Source organism: Scomber scombrus, chromosome 20 (genome assembly GCF_963691925.1).
Source record: "Scomber scombrus chromosome 20, fScoSco1.1, whole genome shotgun sequence".
Lineage (NCBI taxonomy): Eukaryota > Metazoa > Chordata > Actinopteri > Scombriformes > Scombridae > Scomber > Scomber scombrus.
Window position 1 is genome coordinate 20,619,544 of NC_084989.1, and position 25,275 is coordinate 20,644,818.

A 25,275-nucleotide genomic window follows, 5' to 3' on the forward strand; every position below is an offset into this window, starting at 1 on the left:
AGCACCTGCAATGCATTACAAACCTAGCGTTCATTTACATTAGATGATAATCAGCTCAGCAGAACAGTAATGAGCACATTAGCAACACCATCAAGTTAAGCAAAACAGCTGCACGGGGAGCATCACCTGAAACGGAGAGCCTCACTGGGGATTACGGGATGCTTGCTCAGAGATTACAGTGAGTGTGCATTAGTGTTTGATTGATGCATTCATTGCCGAGCACAGCATAACTGATCGTCTTACAATGCAATTCTTAAACAGCCTTTTCTCTTCTTCTTACTGTTCCTTGATCACTTGGAGAGAATGCACAAGTATATGTATATATACGTGTGTGTGTGTGTGTGGTAAGAGTATGTGGGCTGACACATCTTTTGCCAGAGATGATGCTTGTGCGTTGTACACATCAGGGCTGCAGTCTGCAGATATGCAACCTGCTCCTCGACTCTGTTCCCTTATAGGAAAAACAAAAGGCCTAAATCTGCCCAGATAGATCTGCATGCATAAAGATACAGAAAACGATTCTGCCTCCACTTCACTTTCTCTCTCTCTTTCTCTCTCTTTTTTCTTCAAAATGCCTCTCTTTTCCAAGTCATTCCCTTAGTTATAGAGTGCTGTAAGTCCTTGAACCGTAGCCTAAAAATAAACATCTGGCGGTGGGCTTCCTTATGCAAATATTCTAAGAAAGAGAGAGGGAAAAGACTAACACTGTGGTTTTGGATGCAAATATGGAATCGGTTCAGACCCACAGAGTGCTGCTACTCTTTTTTCCCCCAATTGAAGAAATAAATAAAGAAACACTGTATGAGGAGATTTCCTCTTAAGGCTGGCCTGTATGCCTGCAATATGCATCCATGATTGGTTGAATGAATGTAAGAAAAAATTCTAAATTAATTCGATCTGGGTATTATGTCTTCAGTGGAAAGGGGGAGTTTCTTAATTGTCTCCACTGTTCCGCCTTAGCTTTGCTTTTGCATTCAACCATAATGTGGCCCATTCAGTATCCACACACAGAAAAGGGCTTTGCAGAATTTTCTAAATCAGAAATGTTGGCATCAGAGTGCAATCCTGGGGGCAAAAAAAAAAGAAAAAAAAAAAAAGGGGAGTGGGGGAAAAGGCTGTCAGTGTGGCACTCGACGTGGAGGAGAAGGCAAGAGACATGCCTCAGGACTTGGTGAGCCACCGGGTGCTCCTTCAGCACAACAATAGGATCAGGGGCAAGCCTACCTCTGAACTCACATGGAAAAAAAAGAGAGAGTAATATTGTGAGGGAGGAGCAAAAGAAGAAAAAAAAGATGTGAAAGCAAATGTGTGGCAGCGAGAGGGTGGCACTAAATCCCACCCACTTTAAATCTCCATTAGATTCTGTTAATTAATTCATCATTATTCAAATGTACTTTTTGGTAGAAGAAAAAAAAAAATCTTTGCATATTGAAGTAGGAGGCTCCCTGTAAGCGTGGTGATATACTAACAACACAAAAGCTGATGGGTTAATTAATCACCAGATTGATTAAAAGAGTAATTAGGTGGCTCATTCACAATTCACAGTCTTATGAATTGAAAGAGGATCGTGTGGTAGGTTTAGAGAAACTATTTTGATTTAAAGCAAGCTGAGACTGGTGCACATTATGTTGTGGTAATGGAAAATTGGCGGGTAGAGAGTTTCAGCTCGAGTATACACTTCCTGTTCGCGGAAAAAAAAAGAGTGGAGTGCACGAGAAGGGGCTGAGTGAGGCTGCGAGCGGAGTCTTGTAGTTTTCCTCACAGATACCAGCTTTTAACAGACCTGGATGACATGAAGTGGAGTGTGCCCCGGTGTCGGGGAAATGCCCCTGCTATCTGCCGTTTCATGGCTACACTTCAACACAAGATGGGGAGTTAAAGTGGGTCTCTGCTGCTGAAGTGGCAAAAGGTTGATGGCATGAGGACATGAGTGCCGGAATAGGTCATCAGGCCATTTCAAGATCTTGAAGGTGAAGATAGATTTCTGGCAAATAATCTCTTTGATCAGCTTTTTTTTTTATGGTGGAAAATTTACACCAGTTTTTATATCTGTCTAGTTTGACATGATGTTTTATTTATAACTTTGGATGGTACAAGACAGCGTTGCATCATCTTAAAAAAACTAAGGATTTAAAAAAAATTATGCAGCAATTATTTGGGCCAAATAATCAATCAATGAATAATTTGTGTATAAAATATCAGAAAATGGTGAAAAATGCTCATCAAAATTTCCCATAGCCCAAAATGACATCTTCACATTGAGTGTTTTATTTGAGAACAGTAAAAAATAAAAATAAAAAAAATATTCAGTTCATGATGATTTAATTAGTCTTCAAAATGATCAGAATTGTTGCTGATTCATTTTCTATTAAATTAACCATTAAGATTAACGCAGCGCTTGTTTCAGCACTAATACTATTCAATACTAAAATCATATGCTTCCAATATTTTCATTAAAACAACACTGAAGCTGCTTTTAACAAATTGATTTTAGGGTTGGAGTTCTTCCTTCTTGATTTTATTCTTTATATCTTGTATTGCTTTTTTAATTTGAGTGGTTCTTGTGTCCGCTGTAATTGATTTCCCAGTCCACATCCGTCTTGAGACCGTAGCGAACAAATGCTCCCTGTAGAACATCATAACAACCGACTCCCACCCCCCCCCCCCCCCACCCCCAACCCCAAAACCCTGAACTTGAATCCCGACCCTCCCCCGGTGCACGCAGTGTAACTGTATGTGACCCTGCCGCTCACTGATGCATCCTCCAGAGGTCTATGACATGACTCACAGATCAAAAGGATTAGCCTCTCTCCAACCTGCCGCCCCCACCCACACGGATCACAACGCACTCATAATACTCACAATCCACTCACTCCCCTCCCTCAGATAACATCTCCCCAACCCCTGAGTCTTAATAGAGATGGATCTGGGTGCCTCTCACCTGACCTCCTCTGATCTCAAACAGGAATTAAACCGATACAGAGAATTGAGATCTCTCCTACTATAAAATCGAACCTGGCTAATCAATTCCAACAATTATTTTTAAGGGTCTACTGAGTCCTTATCGTATATTTCTGCTCCGCTGGGGTTGTGTGCAGATGTGCATGTGCGTGCACTGCTGAGTGTGCATCTGCGCCACTGGAGTGTGTGTACATGCGTTGAGCTTTGTGTGTGTGTGTGTGCGGGTCGGTGTATGTTTCACTTTATTCACCATCTGCAGGGCTGAGGCCCCGGGTGGCTGACAGAACGGAGATGGAGGGGCTGCTGTGAAGCGAACGGATGTAGTCCATGTATGGGTTGATGTAGGGGTGCGAGGGGTGAAAGGGCGACTCCGCCCCCACAGAGGGGTTCCGCTGGGGCGAGATCCGGATGAGGGAGATGTCGGAGAAAGCTGGACTGCCCGCCAACCCTGGAGGCCTGCAGACAAAAAGAGGGAAAAAGGGAGAAATAGAAAGAGAATGAATACATGTGTTAAATGTGCTTTAAAAGTAAGAACACTTGAGGTAAATGTGTGTGACTGCTGTAAACAATGATGATAAATTTGATAGGAAACATAGGAACGCTCACGTTTAAGGAAGTTTAATGAAAGTTAAATCTATATACCTCCTAATATAAACATTTTTTTGAAGTTGAAATGTGCTTACAGGCATAAGACTAATTAAGTAACATGTTGATTTATGACTTGATTCAGCCTTTGTGTCACCAGCATTAAATAAACAAAAGAAAACATAAATAATCCACTTGGATCCACACATTTACACATGTCTGACAGCGACGTCGCGCTCATTTCATTAGGCCCGGCTGCCTCTGAACAAACAGATTCTGCTACCGTGGGTGGACTGGCGGTGGCGAGGCCCAGACAAATGGACTGTGACACTATCTCTCTCCCTCCATCTGCAAGGCAGAGAGGAGAGCGCCGCATTCCAACTGCTCCCTACGCAGACATTTCCTCAGATCAAAGGCAGCTTTCACCACTGCATCTTAATCAGAGGGAAACGTTAGACCGAGCTCACCGCTGACCAGCAGCAGACAAGCAAACGCTACACCACTCGGCTCGGATAGCTTCGGACTTGGCTTTGAGTCGCAGAATTGCACAAGACGGCTACAATGCTGTACAATATCCACCGTGGAGTCTCACAGAAAATGTATGATCTTTCTTAAAATAGAAAATATGAGCACAATCAGGCTATTTTTCTTTATCAAAAGCCTCTCCTATGAATGGTCTCTCTGGCTCGAGATGTGAAATAAAGTTGAGAACAATCAGGAAAACTTCTTAAGAGCCAAGTTTGAGATGAACTAATTTGTCTCCCTTCTTATAATTGGCTAGGAGGGCTAGGAAACTTCATAATGATGGCCTTCACCACAAAGGCCTTCCCCCGAGGATGTGGAGAAATCCACATATCAGCTAGACATTAACAGGCTAAGAGATTAGACTGAATTAGCCCCTCCACTTCTCTGCAGCTCCCCAGTGGACCAGTCTACTGTGACAAAGGACCCCAGGAGAAGGAGAGCATGAGCGAAAAGGAAAGGAAGGGAGAGAGAAGGAAAAAAAAAGTGGACGTTTTAAGAGGGAGGTGAGAAGGAGGAAGGAGGGGGTGGGAAAAAAGGCTGGGAGAGATGAGAAGAAAGAGTGGGAGACCTGGCCCAGAGTTTGTCTCACAGTGACCTTGAGCAAGGCCAGGGGAGCGGAACAGCCCAATTACGACCTCCGCCCCGTCCCCTGATCCCCTACCGGCCCCGCCGTCCCCTGATCCCCTACCGGCCCCGCCGTCCCTCCACTTCACAGCCCCCTTAATGAAAGAGCTCAGGCCAGGGCCAATAATGAGCACCGAGGAGCGGAAACAACACACGCACACACACACAAACTTTCGTCTTCAGGAGCCTTTTACTGTAATTAGCCCAAAAAGGAGCTCTGGGACCATTTTCAAGGCTTTCACTGTGTCAAGTGTGTGACAACATGTCTCAGTGATGCTGAGGCAGGTGTATGAGAAGAGGACAAGAGGAATCTCAGAAGAATCCTCGCTGTTAAAGTGTGCAAAGGTGACAGATTTAGGGATTGTATCTGACACTGAAACACAATGGTGATGGAATGTTATTTTTTGTCTTCCCACCTCCATTGTATTGGTGCGTTTTTGCACGTCTTCTGTCATCTAACTCATGAGAAATGTTTTACTTCCTGCACACCAAGCAGGCCACGCTGAGGGCAACCGTGAGATTCAAAAACAGGTGTGTGCGTGTGCGTGTGTGTGTGTTGGAAAAAAAGAGAGAGATGGTGTGTTTACGATAAGCAAGTCATGTGCCCACACGCCACCATTTACATGGCTCATTTGCACCGATCACAACACAGCTGCAGAGTGAGTGACGCTCACTTTGATGTCACATGGCTGACCGAGCATCTCTCACACACAAACACGTACACACTCCCGCACATACGAGTGAAGAGGAGGACTCACGACAGGTTTGTCACTTATGAGGGATGAAGGAAAAAAATGAAGGGAGAAGAAGGCGAAACAGAAACATGTAATCATATCCTTCACCTGACGTTTTTCTCATCAAATGTTACATTTCGAATTGTATAGCGTGCATGTTATAAGAGGCGAATGCAACGTTTGGATACAGAAATTAGACCCCAGGAGTAAAAGGTAGAAAAATGTAATGACTTTTTTTTCCTCGTCTGGCCCTCCACATGCCTGTTTGAGGAGAGCCAGACACCCGTTCTGGCTGCCATGACACTGATTAACCCTGTCATGCGTTGGCTGCGTCTCCATACACTGACCCTGGCTAAATGCCTGTGCTTGCCTTGTTTTTCCAATTAACTAAGCGAATAAGAACGGAGTCCTACTGGCAGGGGTGGGGAAAAGAGAAGAAGACGGTCAGGAAAAAAGAAAGAAAAGAAAAAGGAAAGTACGTCACACGTGTTGATTGGTGAGGAGGTTGGTGGCACGGAGGGGGGAAGAGAGAGGAGAGATATAGCCCCTGCTGCTGAAAGGTGAAGGAAACATTTGAAGAGAGAGAGAGAGGATATGAAGGGGAGGTGCTGCCAAGAAGGTGGGAACAGTTAAAGCATGAACAGTAGTCGGGAGGAGAAAGAGGAGGGAGCGTGTGAAGATATGGACTATGTATTGGGAGGGAAGGGCGGACAGGGAAGAGTTAGGGAACACGGCGAGTAAAAAGAAAAAGGAGGGGAGAAGAAGAGGTCTCGGGGGGGGGGCAGAGCCAGGTGTGAGGGGATTTGAGGAGGACAGGAAAGAGATGAATGGTTCGGAGGAGTGCGGCGTGTCTCTGTAACATGTGAGGGAAAGAGCGAGGGAACGGCTGAGCCTCGATGTTCAGTCGCTCTCTGCAGGGCCGTGATCGTCTTAGCATCTGCCAGTATGCATTAATCAACATGACGAAAGGAAGTAATCTGACAATGTGCAGTGTGTGTATGTGTGTGTCTATGAGTGTGTGTGTGTGTGCGTGTGCATGAATGCTAACCCTATGTGTGAGTCTAGGTGTGTGCCAGAGAAGTGGCGGCGTCTTAGTTACACCTGATTTTAAGATTTACATCAAAGCTCTACCGCAGGGTTTGCAGGCTACTTCTTAAGCACAGAGTAAACCTTTCTCTTCTCCTTCTTCCACTCCTCAACTTCCCCCTTTCATAGGTTTATAATTTGTATTAACCCTCAAAAGTAGACATCCTGCAAACAGGGCACAAGGAAAGATCGAGCTGCTGACATATGGAAGCCATTTCCTTTCACGTGGCCAGCCTTAAACCAGCCAAGCGCCTCTTTAAGACATCGCATGTTTACACGGGGCGGTCTGTGGATTTTTAACTGTCGTCCTATTTCCCCCGGTTGAATATACACTTGCCAAATGTAAATATGCCCCCCGAAAGACTTTGAGGTTTCACTGAGGGGTGTGTGTTCATGTAAACAGGCCTTGAATCTTTGTTTGGAACAAGGTTATATCAACACTAATACGTTTTTTTGGTCAACGCAGAAGTCGAAACACGCATTTGCGGTGAGAGTTGATGACTTCACCGAGGCAACACAAGGTATCATTGCGGCGGTGCAGTTAGACGTGGTGCTATTGACACAGCGGTCTGCTATAACAGGAGCTGTGCTTTGCAAAAAAATACTTATAGCTCGGGCATGAAATGGTTGCGCATGAAATAAAATAAAACATTAGTTTTTAGTACTGGAAATAAGAGGGTAAAGAGCCAATAATCTTAAGAGCTGTGTAGCTTGCTGGATCAGCCCCAAAAAAAACGGGAAAATTAAGACTGAAATAAAAGAGTTATAACATTCACCAACTCCAACAGAAGTTAGATTAAACCCAGTCCTTATATTCCACAAACACTGCTGTGCATCATATTCAATCTTTATGAAATCTTGACCTAATTAATATTGAGACTTTTGAGCGAGGTTACCGAGGCAACAGATGGCGAAAGTTCAATCGAAACAAAGTCCAACATATTTATCCTCTTAACTAAATTGACATTGGATTTGCAGACCGGCAACAGATGTGAAAATGAGGTCTTAATTATAAAAAGGAAAAAAAAACATGGTCTCATTTATTTCATTTATTTAGACAACTGGTATTTAAATAGTATACATGGGTACCCTTCACGACCACCTATGACACTTGTTGCTATGGATACGATGGATGGATACTTGACACAGGTGCTTATTTGCTGTGTTGTGCTGTAGCTTGTTTTACATTGATTACAAATGATGAGCAGGCAAGTTAAATGTATGTAGTCTACTGTTAGCTAACATAGTATAAATGTATTAAATGCATGTCTATGTGGGTTCTTAAGAGGTATGGAGACCTGTATGCCTTGCAGAATAAATCCGTATCCCACTAAGTACACGTTCAGATGGAAACAACTGTGAAATACAGAGTAAAAAATAGGTAGTTTAAGTCAGTCTATCCACTTGAAGAGCACGCCTTTGGCCACAAGGGGCTGAGAGAGGTGGGAAATGGGGTTTTGGAGGGGAACTAGAGGCAGTCAGGTGTCAGGTCCTCTCCTGACCGAGGCTGACAGCATCACACACCCCTCAACCCCCCCTTCCCTCCCTACCAACCTCACCTCAATCTCACCACCTCATAGAAAACCTGTGTCCCTCCCTTGGTTCCCCCATACACCACCACCACCACCACCACCACCCTCAACCCCCTAACCCACCCAGCCACAGCACAAGGCTGCCACCGCTCTGAAAGCCTAAACCAGAGAGGAGGAAGAGAGGGGCTCCTGACAGCGGAAACAGAAGCACTTTAAAGCTCCAAACCCTTTCACTGAGATCAAAGGGCCACAGGAACAGAGCCAGCTGAGACCCAAGGAGAGAGGAAAAGGAGCTGAGACAAGGGAGAGAGAGAGACAGAGAGAGAGAGAGAGAAGACAGACAGAGACCGGGAGACAGACACAAACAGAAGAAGGTGGATATATCGAGGGTACTTAAAAGAATAGATGGGAAAGTCTTCATTAGGCTGTGCCACTGAAGCACATTCCTATGACTTCATTTTCCACATTAGTAATGAATATCACAGAGCAGCTTAAATTTAACTCTGTTTTACTTTTAGATCTAATGTACCTTTTCGTCAAGCCACTGGTTTCTGGATCTGACTGGTTCAGCAAATAGTGAGTTGACATGTCCCGCACTTAAGTGCTTTAAAAATAAATGTCTTTCCACACAATTTCCATCCAGAAACAAAAGCTATTCAAAAACATGGACACGTTTAATATGGCGGTACGATGGCATGATGCAGATGGAGAATAAAGATGTTTTTTTTTAAATGCTCACATCTGATTGTCACATCATAAATCTTTCAGAGACATAAATGACATATATCTGCTTGCCAGCTGTGTTAAGAAGCCAACTTTCTTTAAGGCTTTAACTCTTTCTTTGATTGTTTTTTGTGTTTTTTTCCACACAGCTGATCATAGAATACAAGATGAGAGTGATATGATCAAATCACTCAACTAACAGTCTTAAAATTAACATTACAGGTAGGCAGGTAAACTCTGAAAACATAGAGAAGATGACACTACATGCTCAAACTTTCCATCATCATGGCGACTTTAATTAACTTTCATCCATGTTGGCTTAAAATTGGAGCTTTAAAGTCCATTTTTGGCTGTTAATAATATTAAAAAAGGTAGATTAATACTTAATATTCAGTCATCAGACAACAAAACAAATACTGTATCTAAATATCTCAGGCATTAATTAACCAATCAGAGAATGATGCAACAATGCCAAGTTTTACCTTTAAGGCCAAACATAGTGCAAGTGAAAGTTGCTGAAATGCAAATGCAAAGGGTTTTTTGTCACTAGGGGAAGCAGAAACTTGAGTTTTGAACATATCATCATCATTATCTTTTAAGTTGATATTGCAAAACTATTTACACATCAGCTTGAATTAAAAGCTAAGTGTGTGGTCATGTAAGTCTAATATTTGCTCTCCTTATAGCTCTGTTTTGGTCTTCACCGACTCTTCAGTAGATTTATGTTTTGCTCTTTCGCTGCTAAATGCTCCACTATGTTCACCTGCGAGTGTTTGCCGTTTGGTGCTGGAAACGGTCTGAAAACACCTGCCTGTTGTGTGTGAAAACAATGCTGATGAGAGTAATAACCGAACCAACGAACTGAACGATGCTAAAAATCATCCGCATACCCGAGGAGGAACCGGTCACGTTAACAGATCTAATCTCTAGCTGCATCTATGACATGAACATGTTGCATTTATTTTAGTACATTTGAAGCACAAACTGAGGTCAAGAACTTGTACATTAGCCTTGTCTATGAGCACCAACAGTTATACAGTCCATGTAATCTGAATTTCCTCCTTTGCGGATCAGCAGCAGCAGCTTCTATACTCGGAGCTTCTCTCCTGGCGGCTGGGCAGAGCAGACAGCCGGACTGGCAGGGCATGTGGAGGTTGCCAGGCGTTCGGTGTAACTATGCCCCCCCCCCCGCCCCCTCACCCCTTATGCACCCTCCCCCCTCCACGAGAGCTGCGAGGGGGCTCTGTGTGACCCCCTGACATCAAAGGACTGGGTGGGTTCAGGGGGTGGGGATGGCTTTTCTATTCATGGTCACATCAAGCAGGATTCCCTATCTGTGGGATACCTCTGGAGGCGTGCCAGACATTCCCATACACTGCACAGTCAGTTCACAAACACACACACTCGCTGTCCAGTTGAATAGACAGCACTCTCCTTCAGTCCTTCAGTCTCACTCCGTCTCCTCCCCCCTCCCCCTCAACCCCCCCCCCCCTTCCTGTATGTCTCACATTGTCTACATATAAGCACTCTGCCTCCGCCATGAAGACGTACAGTACATCCCCGTAGGCACGTATCACTTCCACGCTACTGGAGCGATAACATATGTTTATCAACAGGAGTCAGCGAGTGTGACAGGCTCAAGTCATAACAAACGGGTCCAGGTGTCAGAGGCTCAGGTTATAACCGCTGCCTGCGTGAACTCCAGAAGAGGAGTCACTAACCTGCCGAAGGTGTGCCGCACATGAAAAAAAAAAAAAAAAAAGCATCTCGTTTTAAGATCAAGGCTCCTTAAGCGCTCCATTCCACTTCTACAAAAGTCAGAGAATTATTGTTTATCCAAAGTCACTTCATCTTCTCGCTATTTCTGTGTAGGTTCCACTTTATGACCGAACACAATCGCCTTCTTGAGAAGTTTATGTTGGGCTTTGCCACGCAGCGGGGTTTGTTGTGTGTGTGTGTGTGTGTGTGTTTTTTTTTTTTTTTTGTGCAGGCTGTTTCAAAAACCTTTTTTTTCTCCACACTGCAATTAAATGTAATTTCAGCCATTGAGATAAGAACGTCTACCAAAACGAATCAACAGAGTGTATAGCAAGAAAATGAAAACATGAAAGTGAAATTACACAAAATGAGCCTGGCCCTTTTTTCCTGTAATTTCAAGGAGACTGGAATCAGGGAACAAACATGAGACCAAAAAAAAAAATATTGTTGCTTGTTGCTTTTTTCTTTTTCTCTTTGGTTTCTCTCTCATGCTTGATTTTTCCCTCTTTTTACAAATAGAGCAACATGCATGGAACATTTCACCTTCATCTCTGCTCTCTGTAAATTACTTTATTGCAGTTCTTTTCAGGAGAGTTAGCACAGGTGGAATTAGTGCAGCTCTCAGTCTGTGTTTTGAGTTCTTCTAGCATGCCTCGGGCTAGAGAGAAAACAGGAGAGAACTCCTGGGTGTTGAAGTGTTAAACTTCTGAAAACAGAAAGGGAAGCACATCTATCTTTCCTTTTTCCTCTCTCTCAAGTAGTGTCTCGATGGCCCCCGATGCCTTTACACAGAAACTCAGCTGATGCCTGCAGCTAAACAGGGTTCAGGTTCCACACCCCACCGCCTTCGCTACCCCGACAAGTCAGGTAATGAGCGTGCGCGTCTGCAGCCCATCTCAGGTGAAGGAGGAGGTGAGGAGAACGGAGTGTGGCCCAGGGGCTGCGAGGAGCGGGGGCGTGGATCCGTGAGACGGCTCCGCATGATCCCCCTCCTCAATTCACCACGTCACACTGGGCTGGTGAAATGAGCAGCCGCACGGATGGGCCTGAGCAAATCACAAACAATACACAGCGCTACAAGACAGCAGAGACACACTGCTGGAGATGGTTAATCCTTCAGACAGAGATCTGAGGTAGAACAACAGAGAGAGGGAGAGAGAGAGAGAAGAAAAAAGGGGGTTGGGAGGAAAAACGAGGGGAGGGAGCGAGAGCTGAGACACGGAGGGAGGAGAACAGGAGCATCAGGTACAAGACACAAAAATATATGTTTCCTTCTCTGAGCTGAAAATCTCCTTTTCAGAATGAAATCCATCACGTTTTCCTAATACATACTTCTTGTAGAGGAGGGGAAGGAAAGGAAAAGCTGGACAGAAGAAAGAAAGAAAGAAAGAAAGAAAGGCAGGCAAGCGCTGGTGGGAAAGTGAACAGACACAGCCTACTTTATTCTGGCCATTTCATCCATCTTGTTGGACTAATAAAATGTCAAGTGGAGTTCCTTGATATTTAATCATGAAGGGGCTGAGTGCGTGGTGGTGCCAAGCTCAGGCTTGATGAAGCTTTGGGAGGCTTAAAGACAGATCGGTGGAAATTTTGGATATACCCAGAGGAGGATGTTTCACAAACCTGTAATATAATTGAAACTAAACTGATATGAATGGGAGGGATTCCTAATATGACAATGTTTTCTCTTTTTTTTTCTTATTTTCGTTGTAACGGAAGAAGAGAAAGAAGTTTCCCAGCTTTGTTTAAGTTATTAAAATAAACTCTAATCCCAAATTTGGTAAAATCACTCATAAAAAGAAAAATAAAAGGTTGAAGAAAAAAGAAATGATGGACAATCATTAAAATACTGCGTCATCTTCAGCTGCTTGCATGACTGCGCATATTTGTGCAGCTCCCTCTGAATGCTCGCCGGGGGGAAAAAACAAAAAAAACCTTCACGAGATGACTCCCTCTCTCTCTCTCTCTCTCTCTCTCTCTCACACACACACCCACACAAAAAAAGTGAAGTATCATGGGAGACAAAAGCAGTGAAGGGTTTCTTTTTTGGCTCATCCCAAAACAGCATTATGAAACCAGCCTCTATCACGCTATCAAAATGTAATGGACGCCACATCTGATAAGGGAGATAACGAAGGGCTGAGAGAAAAGAATCGCTTTATGTGATATGAATTAATTTTCATTGGTAAGGAGAGGGTGTAAAAGGAGTGAAATCTTCTGCGATGTAGAAGATAAACAGAAACAGGGAGAGGAGAAGACATTAAATCTGTCAATGGTCTTTAGTACAAAAACCCCAGCCAGGCTAAAGGCATTTTAAAAACCAAACATGTGGTAATGTTTTAAATTGTTGCATTTAGGTTGCCCAAGTCATTTACTGAATGCTTAAAAAGAGATGGAAGTGAAAGAGAGAGGGAGGAAAGGGAGGGACAGAGGGAGGATGGAAAATGAGGAGAGTTGGAGAGGATTTATGATCCTGTTCCCCTGGTCTTGTTACTTGATGTAACTGGCCCCCAGAGTGGGATCGCAGGGTCTGGAGCCCAGAGCCCAGAGATCAGAGTAATGGAAATTCCACATTTTCTACACCGCTACAGCATGACGTCTGTAGGGCACAAGGCTGAGTCAAAATGGTGAAAAGTGACTCTTAATTTCTTCTGTTACAGCATGACATACTTGAACTAAAGCTGATTATTGTGTGTTTGGTAAGAAACTAAATATTTCCTTCCTAAAAAAATCATTTTCTCCCGATAACAGGCGGGTCATTTTAAAGGGTTAGTTCCGGGTTTTTTTTAAGTGCAGTGCAGTAGATGGAGATATGCACCATTACTTTAGAGAAGTAGGCAGAAGTACTGGCTTGGAGGTTAAGTAACCCACCAAAAAAAAGGCCCACATAAAAAGATGAACATAAATTTAAGTGCACGCTATAATAAGAATATTCTCACTGCTTTACCTGTGCAGCCCTTTTCTTTGGCACTACTTTCTCAACCAAAGAAATTCCATATTCCTACACATGTCTCGCAATGTATTAGAGCACAAATCAGCTGTTTGGGTCAGAAAGTGCTGCCATCTTCTGCAGGGAATAAACCAACTATGCAAAAATAAAAGTGAACTATCCCTTTAACTGACGCTAAACTCCTCTAACTACTACTGCTGCTGCTATTCGTGAGGAGGAAGCCGACGTCAGTGCAGCGGCTGCCTGAGGTTGTGAAGACGATGTGAGGCGGAGGGCTGTAATATCTTGACAGTCACTGCTGTTCTATAATAGCTTCCCACCAATGAGAGGAGGGTCTTCTACAAAGCCAATTAAGAAGCGGAGCGGCTCATAAAAGTGACAGCTTGCCACACCCATCAAATAAGTTACCATCAAAGCCTAATAAGAGCTGTAAATCTTTATACTTAGGTGCTCTTTAGTAATGTAATATAAGTGTTTTTTATTGTGACAGCTGAAACTATTAGTCCTTAAAGTGGATCACCAGAAAATTAATCTGGATTTACTTTAATAAAATTGATTGTTTAATGTCATTTTTGGAGCTAAAACCAGCTTTTCTCTGTCATATATCACTGAAACTGACTGTTTTGGGGTTTTTAGTGATTGAATTTATTTTTTTTAATAGCTATTTATGAATATGTCATCTATAGGAAATTGTGACAACTGACATTTAACATGCAAAAGGATTAAATGGAAAATAATCATCGAATTAATTTAATCGAATAGTGAAAATAATATGTGAGTGCAGCCCTATTTGTTAAGCATGTTGTAATTATTTAAATGATTTAAATAAGAGGTCTTTAAGGATGAAATATGCAGTATGACCTGTAAGAGGCCTGCATAGCAAATTAGGAATCTATTTGAATTGAATTAAACTTGATTCATGTTGTATTTGAAAAGAAAAGAAATAACATATGCAGAGATTGCAACTGACACTCGGATACTGACAAGAAAATATTGAAAACGTGTGTGTGTGTGTTTAGTGTGTGTATCAATGCACACTCACGCACTCATATTAGCGCAGAGCTGTTGGCACCTGCCTGTTATCTCTTCCCCTCAGACCTGGTACTCCATTGTGCTCCATGGGAGAGCTACAAATTGAGATCTCAAACATGAAGAGGGGGCAAATGACTCGTGTGTAGAAAATCAAATCCACTAATGTGTTACATGTGCAAATTCAACCGGCCCTCATATCGGGAGATTAATATATCCCTCTTTTATCGGAAAAAAAATGTAAGATATTTTCAACGGGGGCCCCTTAAAATTAAATTCCACCTATTTCAACAGCGAAAAATGACAAAGGACAGGAAATATTTGTTGAATAAATAATCAGGACAGGATTTGATTTTGTATGGAATAATTTGTAGATTAGAAAAACTGGGAATTCTTTTCTTTAGTTGAGATTACCATTTGCCTTTAAGACATACTAAATCAGTCAAAAACCATTTAGCAAGGAGCAAAAAAAAAAAAAAGCCCCATAAAAAATGCATGTGATATTTAATAACTAGGGAGAAATACAAATATACACACAGCAGCAGCAGCGGGAGCAGCGTCAGCGTAGGTAATCCTAGCCTGGTAAGTAGAGTTTTGGAACATGTCTTAACAGATCTCCACAGGTAATGACTCAAACCTTAAACCTTTACAGGCCTTGTCAAATATATGCTGTGCCAAACTCGTTTTTTTTTTTTTTCTGTCTTTCTTTCCTTTTCTTCTCCTCCCCAACCTGCTGGATCCATCAATTCTCAAATTTTAAAAAATACACAGGTGTCTTCAAAATATCACGGTCCTGTGCACAGGCTGAATAAGAAAAAAAGACTACACCGCCCATTTAAGGGGTTTTGAAACTGGTGTATTACAAAAAAAATAGATATACTGTAACTTCAATCTGCCCATATTTCTGCTTAGGCATTTATCTCCTTTCTCTCTAAATCCTGAAATTGCCTCAGAAAAAAAAAAGAAAAAAGAAAAAGATACTTTCCCCTCCTTGCACATTTTCACAGAGTGGTGCATAAGTTTCTCCCTCCACCCTCCTTTTTTTTTTTTTCCTCCAGTGAAAATTGAAGAGGCTTTATGTCAAATGCGGCTAAAGCCAGCCTCTCCATATCAAACAACGCAGTGCGAAAATTACTGTGGCGATGATAAGGCTGCCAGATAGAGTGGGGAGAGGAGAGCGAGGGGGGAAAAACTGAAAGGAAGTGACTCTACTCAATTATACTGCAAAATTGGTATGACTGAATATTTTTCATTCAGGTGACTGATAGTATCAGTGAAACTGCAATGCAGATAAATAAAGGAGCCTTCTGTCAAGAATAAACACCATTAATCATGAAGCCAGCGACTGCGTGACCGCCTGTCCCCCCGACTTACTCCATAGAGAAAGTATTAAAGAGGGGAGGAGGAGGAGGGGTGAGAGACAAGAGGGGGAGGTAAAGGAAGGATGGAGGGTAACCAGTGACTGCACCGGAGAGGGGTGACCTATGAAGTCACACAGAACGGGTTTTGGACAGTTGGAGAGGAAGATGAAAAAGTGGCCTTCGTCTTCCTCGCCTGCTTTTCCGGTGACAGCAGCCCTATCTGGACAGAGATTATCAGATGCAATGTGAAATAATCATTAATTCTTAATGTAATTTATGGCTACGATTCACATTCAGTTTTAGTCTAGACGATATTCAAATGCAAATATTTACAGCGAATTCTCCAACTGGCTGTGATTTTTATAGTCATTTTACTGAAAAAGAAAAGAAAATGTGTTGCTGTCATCACAAAAATAAAATATATATATGTAGTTACAAATTCTATGTACTGCATCATATCACATTTTAGAGAAATTAAGACAATATTGATAAAAAAAAATGTGTTGAAGTGTGGCCTAAAACTGAAAAATCAACTATTAAATGAGGCCTTGACACAGGAAATCACACCATAAATAACTACAGATGAAAATGTATGCTTCAAAAACATTTTCCTGTCTTCTGTAAAAACTACACTAGGCCCCTTTGTCTTTCTATTGTTTTCCAGTATGTGTGTGTATGTGTGTGTGTGTGTGTGTGTGTCTATATTTGTGTGTGTGTACCGCAATGCTCGGCCTCGTCCCATCTGGAAGGAGGTGTTGAGATAAGACCGTGGTCTTTATGCTAAGCACCACGCCGCTCCTCTATGCCCAGATTGGGCTCCCTGACAACATTTTATGTAAATAACAAAACAACATGGCACACATCTTAAAGAAAAGAGGAAAAAAAAAAAACCTCTATCCGCCAAAGGACAGCGAGGAGGAAGCGTGTGAGAGAGTTGGTGCAGAGGAAACTGTGTGAAATGTGAGGCGAATCCTGCCAACAGAAACTAAAACTGGAATGTAGAATTAACTGGCTCATGAGGTTTTCGGAGGTTAAAAAGGTGATTCAGTCGGTTTTGGTACCATGTTGCACTCTTTTTAGATATAAACAACGCCTATGAAGCAACAGCTCACACAACCCTAACAAAAAAAAACATCTATTAACTCTTTCCTGGTTGCTATTAACTCGTCATTTTCGGTGCTGCAATGACAGAGACATGCTGCAGCTCCTGCCTGGTACCACCAGAATACCTTCCAGTCAGACCGGAGCCCGCAGCTGAACAAACACACTCCTGAATGAAATAACCACACAGGCCTGGACGATGGAAACACACCCGCACAGCTCACACCTGCACTGTACCTCCTCACTGACAGACACATACACTGCATGACTTTATTCATCGTTTTACAAGTTAATACAAGTTTTTTTTGGCATCTATGAGCCTTATATTGCAAATTTCTAAATACATTAAAATACCATTAATACAGTAAAAACAAACTAAGCAGATTTATATTATGAGGTTTCATCATATATTGTAGAGCGGAAGTGAAAAATATGAAGTGTTTATGCTTTTTAAATGTGTTTTAGTGGAATATGGAAACTAGGGAAGGAATTGCACATGTATGTTTATCTTGTAGTTTAGTTTCTATGTGGTTTAAGTACTCATTTTGTGGCTTTAAGTAATTTATATTCAAATAGAAAAGAAAGCAAAGTTTAGAGATCAGGGCATTATTTACCTTCACAACTTTACAAACTCTTTAATTGACTCTTTCATTCTGCCTAATTCTTTCCTAAATCCACATACGGTAACTGCGCAAGAGGTTGTGAGTCAATTGCTTATCCCATAAGAATGTTTTGTTGTTTTAGTGGCCCCATTCACAGCACGAGGGCCTGAGACTCCAGAGTAAACTCTGATGCTGATAATTGACTTGTGACGAATACCTCTGTTTGTTCTGAGTGGTCTCCGGGTGACCGTGAGCCGGCGCTGAGCCGCATGAGAGGGCTGTTTTGTTTTGCTGTGTACCGTGGTCAGGCAATAAAGCTGGAATGAAAGGAGCGGTCTCTTCTCTTGGCCCCAACCTCCCCCCAAACTCCCATTAAGCCAGTCCCGCACAATGGTGGTGGCAGAGGGGACCAGAGCTCCCATGGAGAGCCTGCTCTTCACCGATCAATGTGTTTATTTAAGTAGGAAGCATCTTCTTTGAAGCAGGAAGGGATTTTTCTCTCTTTGGTGAGGCTGGAGGTCAGCTGTTTCCAGACCAGAGGTATACAGAGGGAAAAAAAGCACCGACGTCAGGGCCGAAAATGACAATTTCTGCTCCCGGATTAGAGAAGAACATTGAGGTTTTGCTCGAGTTGGGAAGGTTATGGAAACTGAGCCGCTTGTTGTTAGCTGGGGTTGGTTTCAGCTCAAACCGCTGAACTCTTGTAAAGTGCTGCTCTTTCATGTGAATATACGAGTTCCTTAGTAAAGCATGCCCCCACTCCCCCTTCTGACCCTCAGGCTTTAATATTGAATGGCACATTGGTACCTTCCCCACAAGAATTCATAAACTAAACGATTAGCCTCTGTCTGTAATTGCGCTCTCCCTTGCCTAATAGGGGAGGTGAGGTAAAGAGGGAAAAAAACAAAGGACAGTTAATTTGTGATTTCCTCTGCTCATTTGAAGGCAAATTAAGTGTCAAACAGCTAATACAGAGCATATTTCATTTTATGAGCTTTTAATTTAATTCCACCGCCTCATATCGCTGGAGCCCGTTAGCTGCGCTGTTAACGCCTGCTCCTCGTCTAAAAAACGGGGGCCATAAATAAACATGTTTCAATTAGGCCCCTCACAGTAATAGGATATGATTCTGTTCATTTGCCACGTACGGATGGTGGATGTGTCATTGTGGCAGAGAGGAAACAAGCTGCCGGGGCGCTCGTGGTGTTTTTCTCCGGCCACGGATGCCCAGTAGTGGCTGTGCTAGTGTGCGTGGCGGGTGGAAGCCGGGTGGATTGATGGAACTGCCGCAGGGCCAACCCAACTGTAATTACAGGCCGTAATGAGAGGCTGCATGGGGAAGTACTGCAATAATAGTCCCTGTGTACTTAGGCATATCTTTGAGAGGGCTAATAACGATTAATTCTGCTCACCGAGGAGAACTTGTCTTAAAACAATTCAATATTTCTCCATAAGCCGCCTCCTGTCCTCCATTTCCCTTGAAGCGACAAGCTATACGTTGACTGCCTCTGTTTGCTCGGGCTGGCTACAAGCAACATTACCGTGCAGAATGCATCACTTTTAGATCCTCGGGGGAGGTTTATTTCTCAGCTGTTCGTAAAGTTTAAGCCACAGCTAAAACTTGCACGGAGCTGAAACCTGGTAGTATAATTAACTCCAATTTGCCATCAGGTGGTTAGACCCAGCTGTAATACCGCAACTGATGAGTACCTCAACTCACTGAGGAATTCACTGCTGCTTTTTTAATCAAGCAGAAGCAATAATGCTGCTTCCCTGTGCAACGACTCAAGAGTAGTTGAGATCATTTCTGCATGAAACCCACGTAAAAAAAAAAAATCAGAGATAGCGAGTATGACAGGTTGTTCGCATACTTGATTTAAATAAGGCCGGCCACTAAACAGCTGTCTTATAATAATGACAAATAGTTTCCCTCAGCATAGCGTGTCATATTAAACAGCTCTATGCTTAATGGCTTGGGTAAATAGACCATAAGTAGCATAGCAGAGCACGGCCGTGTCTGCGGTGACAGCAAACCAAGCGCACAGATAACTCCTGTCCGGACAGAGTGACTGAAGACACAGGCGCTGCATAACTTCTCCCCCTTAATTCAATTCCCTGGCCCTGTGTAGTCCCCTCCACCCCTTCTCCTCCTACTCCTCCTCGCCCCCCCCTCCCAACCCAAACTGTGCTCCAGATCGTACCAAAGCGCTCCTGACGGATAACAAGCAAGGCTGTTTGTTCAAGCCTGTGTTGCCGGCGCATGTTCACCCCATTATCTCCGCATAAGCTAAATGCTAAATTATATTTGCCATTTTGTTTGCAGTGACACGGGGCATCAATCACCTCCCTTTTCTTTTCTTTTCTTTTTTTATTTCCTCGCCTCTCTCTCTCTCTCCCTCCTTTTTTTTTTTTTTTTTCACCCTCTGCTGCTGCAGCCCCCTGAGCAGGAGACGAGGGGTTGAGAGGTGGGGTGGGCCGGAGGTGGGTAGGCGGGGGAGGGTGACATAAAAAATTCATTACGCTTAGTGGCACATCAGCGAGGGAGAGATATGACTCCTGAGCAGGAGAAAAGGGGGGGGGGGGAGTTGATAATGATGAAGAATATCAAACATAATGCGGCCCAAGTAGCTGCCCCATCCAATTTGTCCTCGTCGCGCAGTGATTGCTTCCTTCGTGTCTGCTGGTGGAAAACAAGCACCGCAAGGACGATGAAGCATCTCCTTGTGGTGCTCACTGTTTGGACGCAGAGAATACAAATGATGGAGGGAGTAAAAAAGACAGAAAAGGGAGAAATAAGTGTGACTAAAACTGAATGTGTGTAAGCAGGGTGGAGCTGAGAGAGGACTTTGAAGTTCTCTCCTGCTGACCTGGGCAACACTGCCAGCAGCAACACTCCAGTAAGATACAAGACTGTAATAAGAGTAAAAGCTGCTTATAAATGCTTACAACTCTCTCTTATGAGGCGTGTGACACCATGTTTTTACCTTACTTCCAATTTGATAGCATGTGCGCGGATGTGATTGTGAGATTGAACGGTGCTGTATGGTTAGTTGTATACAGTTCATGTGTCAAGAGCCCATCTGTGTCTGTCAGAGATGGGTAGATGTCAGCGGAGGCATTGCTTCCTTCTCTTGACAGGGCTTGATCACTGCTCTTGTGAGAATCGCACACGCTCCCAGGCTTCCCCTCAACCCTGCTCTCATTTCCATGTCTCTGACACATGTTCATTTGCGTGTCTCTGACATGCGGATCATGTTGCTCACGTACAGGGGCCGTGGCCTTTGATCCTGAGAAGGCAAAAAAAAAAAAAAAGAGAGAGAGAGAGAAAGAGAGAGAAAGAGAGAGAGAGGCGCCCGGGCACCCGTGTGGAGGATGCTCCACCACACCCACGGGGGCGGAAGGAAGTTCAGGAGCTTGATTCGTATCGCCATTAACAGAAGGGGCTGGTCGCTGATGTGCCGTGATGCAGCTGATTCAGATGTGATCTCAGGTATGATCGGCAGTATTTTGGTTGTGTGTGTGTGTGCTTGTGTGTGTGTGTGTGTGTGAGACTTACACGTGAAGAGGGGGCACAGGAGAAGGCTCGTAGATGTAACGTCCCTGGGTATGTCTGTCGTCGATTGGCACAGGAGGATGGAAGGTGGGGAAGAACTGCGGTGCGGCTGTGGAGAAACGGAAAAAAAATATGAGACGTGACCAACTCACTACCGAGCTCTCGCTATTTACTTTACATTTCGTAGGGCCCCTGGTTCCCCTCTATAAAATATTTCACATGAATCAACCCCCCCCCCCCCTCTCTCTCCTTTCCTCGGCTAATCTAAATAGCAGCTAGAATGAAAAGCAGTGGTTGATGGCTATCTTTCAGCGGACCCGCCCAAATGAGACCTCATTAAACGAACTGAACTAAAAGTGGCACTGCTCCAAAAAACGTTCGCTGAGGAAGTCTTTTGTAAATGTCTCAAGGCTGATAGAGCTAAAAATAAACAAGTGATAAATAGCCATAAGAAAAGCAACACAAATGGCACATTTCTCACTTAAACAAGCATTATGTGGTTTTGGTACAAGTGGAAAGCATTTAAGCACAACCAATGACACAAACAAAACTGCCAGAAAAGAATTGAGAGACTTTCTTTTTCTCCCTTCCAGTGCAACCATTAAAAAAAACATTGTCACATGAGCTTCCAAGCCTTTTGAAGCTGACTCGTATTTTCTTAAAACTTCAACTTCACTCCGCACCATAATCTTGAAGCAGGAATTTTTGGTGTTGCAACTGTGCATCCATTGTTGGACAAGTTGCCACGCGCAAACCACGGTTGGGAATTTTGCTCAAATGCTGCCTAGCAGAGGGTCAAGTTGTGAAACTGAAATAAGTTAAAACTTGTAGAAGAAAGAAAATGACTATCATATCAGCATGCAACTTTTTTTTTTTAAGGAGCTTACAACGAATTAATCACTTCTTCATTCACATACTGTACAAACATCTCCCTGCCAGAGCATTTTATTGCTTGTTACTTAGACCATTGCCAAGTTTTGTATCACCACCCTGAGGCAGAGCATATGTCAACATCTGCATACCTTCATGCAGCAAGTCTCTGTTGCTGCTAGCTATGTGTGTGTGTGTGTGTGTGTTTTTGTTGCTTGTAAACATCTGGCAGTGTGTGCCAAGAGGGCAGATGGCCAAACAGCGGGGCGCCCAACAGCTCTACAAGTGTTTAGTCCATGCCAAACTGAGCTACATCACTGGGTAACGCAGCAGGTGTTGATCCCACAGCAACTCTCAGGTCTGCTTACCTCATCACTCATTTATTCATTGTGATAATTACTGCCAGCTTGGGCTAACACAGCTGCAGTTAAGAAGGGGGATCATTTCAGGTGTGGCTTGTAGTCTTTGCAGCATTAAGCTCTGATCACACCAAGATTAAAAAACGGCTTAATATTTTTGGATTTGCTGAAGGGGACGAAGAAAATCTTTGCGTACATTTTTTGGCGTCAACTTTTTGGGGATCTTTGACGCACAAATTTGTGAAGCCGTCCTTACAGTGTTATTTATCCTTTTAGGGGATGGAGAGCTGGAGAGTCCAAAATAGAGGAAGCTGTTATTAGCAGTGCTGAAGCATTCACTTTTATTTAACATCCTCCAGCAGAGTTAAAACTGTCTTAGGGTGCCCCAAGAGGCATGCCACATGACAAGAAGTGGACTTTTGTTGCATCTCATTCTCTCCCCTTATATCCTGTCATCTGTTGACTGTAGCTATCCAATAATGGCCCAAAAAATATATATTTTAAAAAGTTTGCAGACAGTTACGTATGAGACAGAAGTTGCTGGTACAAATATCTTAGTTATTGTCCCGTTAGCGACCAATCAAAGCTAACAAGTCACTTCTATAAAGTTTGGCTGCTTTCCAAGAGACAAATTAAAAATATACTTGTCAGGCTATAGATATCCAGACTTGTAATCCCTTGTTTAGACTCCAAAAACACTGGATCTTGCACTTCCCATATACAACTCGGTGGTGTCTTTCATTCGGCCCTCCCTGCCTTCCTCCCTGCTTGCCTCCCTCCCTGCCTGCCTGCCTGCCTCCCTGCTTGGTAAACTGAACAACCTCAGCCTCTAACACAGACTTTCTGTTAAACATTTGTCGTCTCCAAAGCTTGAGACGCCCCAGCCACAACATTTTACAGCTGTTTTCACAGGCTGAGCATAAACTCCCCGTGACTACTAAATTGACTTTGACGTGTTAAATTGGAGGAGTGTCCCTTTAGGTCTTAAACATTTAATCACTCACACTATTTAATGTGTATCAGTGCTTCCAGTTCTATTATATTCTACTTAGACCCAGACTTTGCTGCTGCCTTGTTTTCCTGCACTGTGAAACCTGTATCAACCTGCATCTGGATTGCTTTTGTCAGTTATATGCTTGCACAGAAACTGCTGTGTGTTACTTAAAGTGCCGATTAAGCTCTCAAATAGCTAATCATTTTGAGTTAATCACTAACTTGCACTAGTATGATAATGCTTCTACAGAGTGAAAACCTTTGCAAACCATTCAGGAGTTTTCACACTGTTTGACAGTTTCACAATAGCAGAGAGATAAGCGGTAAAAATCCTCCTCCATGCAGCTCTGGCAAGTATCTGACCACTTCGTCTCTCTCTCTGTTTGATAGTTTCCTCCTGATGACTCAGTTTTGGCTCACCTTAGCTGATTCCAGAGCTGCTGGGGGAGGAAGGGAGGGAGGGAGGGAGGGATGGAGGGATGGCCTGATGCTAGACAAGGGCAGAATCTGCTTTGTTTACTCTCCACAGCTCCACTCCTGGTCTGTCGGCCCCTTGGCTGTCAGAGTCGGAAATGAACTTTCAAGGTTCACCGGGAGTCTATGTGCTGTGTTTTTGAGCTTGACGGGAGTAAAAAGTTTCATGTTCTCTAATCTTACTGCCTCCCCTTGTACTACATTGCAGGAGTTTCTTTTCTAACCTCTTGTCTTGTCAGGCAAACTACAAAATCATTTTTTTAAAAAGACTCCACCCCTTCACTCCTGCAAAACACACCTTCATTCCCACATCCGCCACTCCTCATTGAATTACCCAGATCCCCCTCTATGTTTATGTCTCTGGAGCTCCTCACTCACCACAGCCCTCTGCCTAGCCTGGACCCTTTTTTCTGGCTCCTTCATCACTCTTCCCCCCCTCCCTCTACCTCTCCATCTCCATCCCTCCTTCCTTCCCTCCCTCCTCTCGCTGTGGCCCACGACTTTGCCGCATGGCAAACTGTTCCACCGAGGTTTATTTAAATCCAACTCAGAAGTTTACTTTACCGTGGCCCTATCTAAATAGAGCCTGCCACCTCTTTTACGCCAGCGCAGCTCTCCATTAGCAAGGCAAACAGCACTGTGTCACTGGAGGGAATGTATACAGTCGCAAAGAACAGAGGGCGAAGGAGCGAGGGGGGGAGGGGAGGGGAGGGGGTCGACTCCATCCTGCAATCCATCTCCAGTGTTTCCTGTAGGGACTCCTAACTGTTTACTTCGGGACTAAATTGCCCCTGCTCTTGTGGATATTCGGGGGTATTCTCATCCACTGATACAGAATACAGCTGGAAGGCACATAGGAAGCCAGCTGACGCGTCACAGTTTTTTACCTTCCCGCTGCGGCCACACGCCACAGCAGCTCCAGCATTCCTACGGAAAGTGTAATCACGCCGGTTTCGTCCCGGCAGCATGACCACCACCGCTTGCAAAGTGAGCAGGATTAAGTAAATCATCTCCGCCAATCAAACGCTGGAATCCAGAATCCCTAAATATCATCCTTTGAAATATCTAGCATTTTTTCATAAGCATTCTTCTCAAATATTATTAAAACAACCCTACTGCAGCTTTTTTTTTAGCGGCAGCGGTATTCATTTTTCTTTGGATACTTTGTTTCTTCTTCTTTTGGGAGAAGGGATGGGAGTCATTAAGACATGATTACAAATGGGTCTTAATGAAAGGGCAATTAGAGGCAAAGTTTGACCAGGCTCATTAATTCTAATTCAATACAAACACACCGTGCTCAGGACCAAAAGCCAGCTTCCCCTTCATTAAAGAGAGGATGGTAATTGCCTTGTCCTTTATTGGACACTTGAATAATTTCAAAAGAAGGGGGAGGACAAGAGGAGGATAAAGCCTAAAGCACATCATTTGGAATATCCTTATTGGTTAATCTCCTTT

The 25,275-nt window shown here is 43.5% G+C and overlaps 1 protein-coding gene across 1 annotated transcript in view; it reads right to left on the minus strand.

The window, feature by feature from the left end:
- gli3 (GLI family zinc finger 3) overlaps nt 1-25,275 on the minus strand; it is a 75,392-nt gene that overhangs the window by 20,880 nt on the left and 29,237 nt on the right. Inside the window, exons 3-4 of the mRNA XM_062441152.1 lie at nt 21,128-21,233; nt 3,212-3,417 (exon numbers count right to left, since the gene is read on the minus strand). Coding sequence (XP_062297136.1) covers nt 3,212-3,417; nt 21,128-21,233 — 312 coding nt within the window. The remainder of the gene's footprint in view (nt 1-3,211; nt 3,418-21,127; nt 21,234-25,275) is intronic.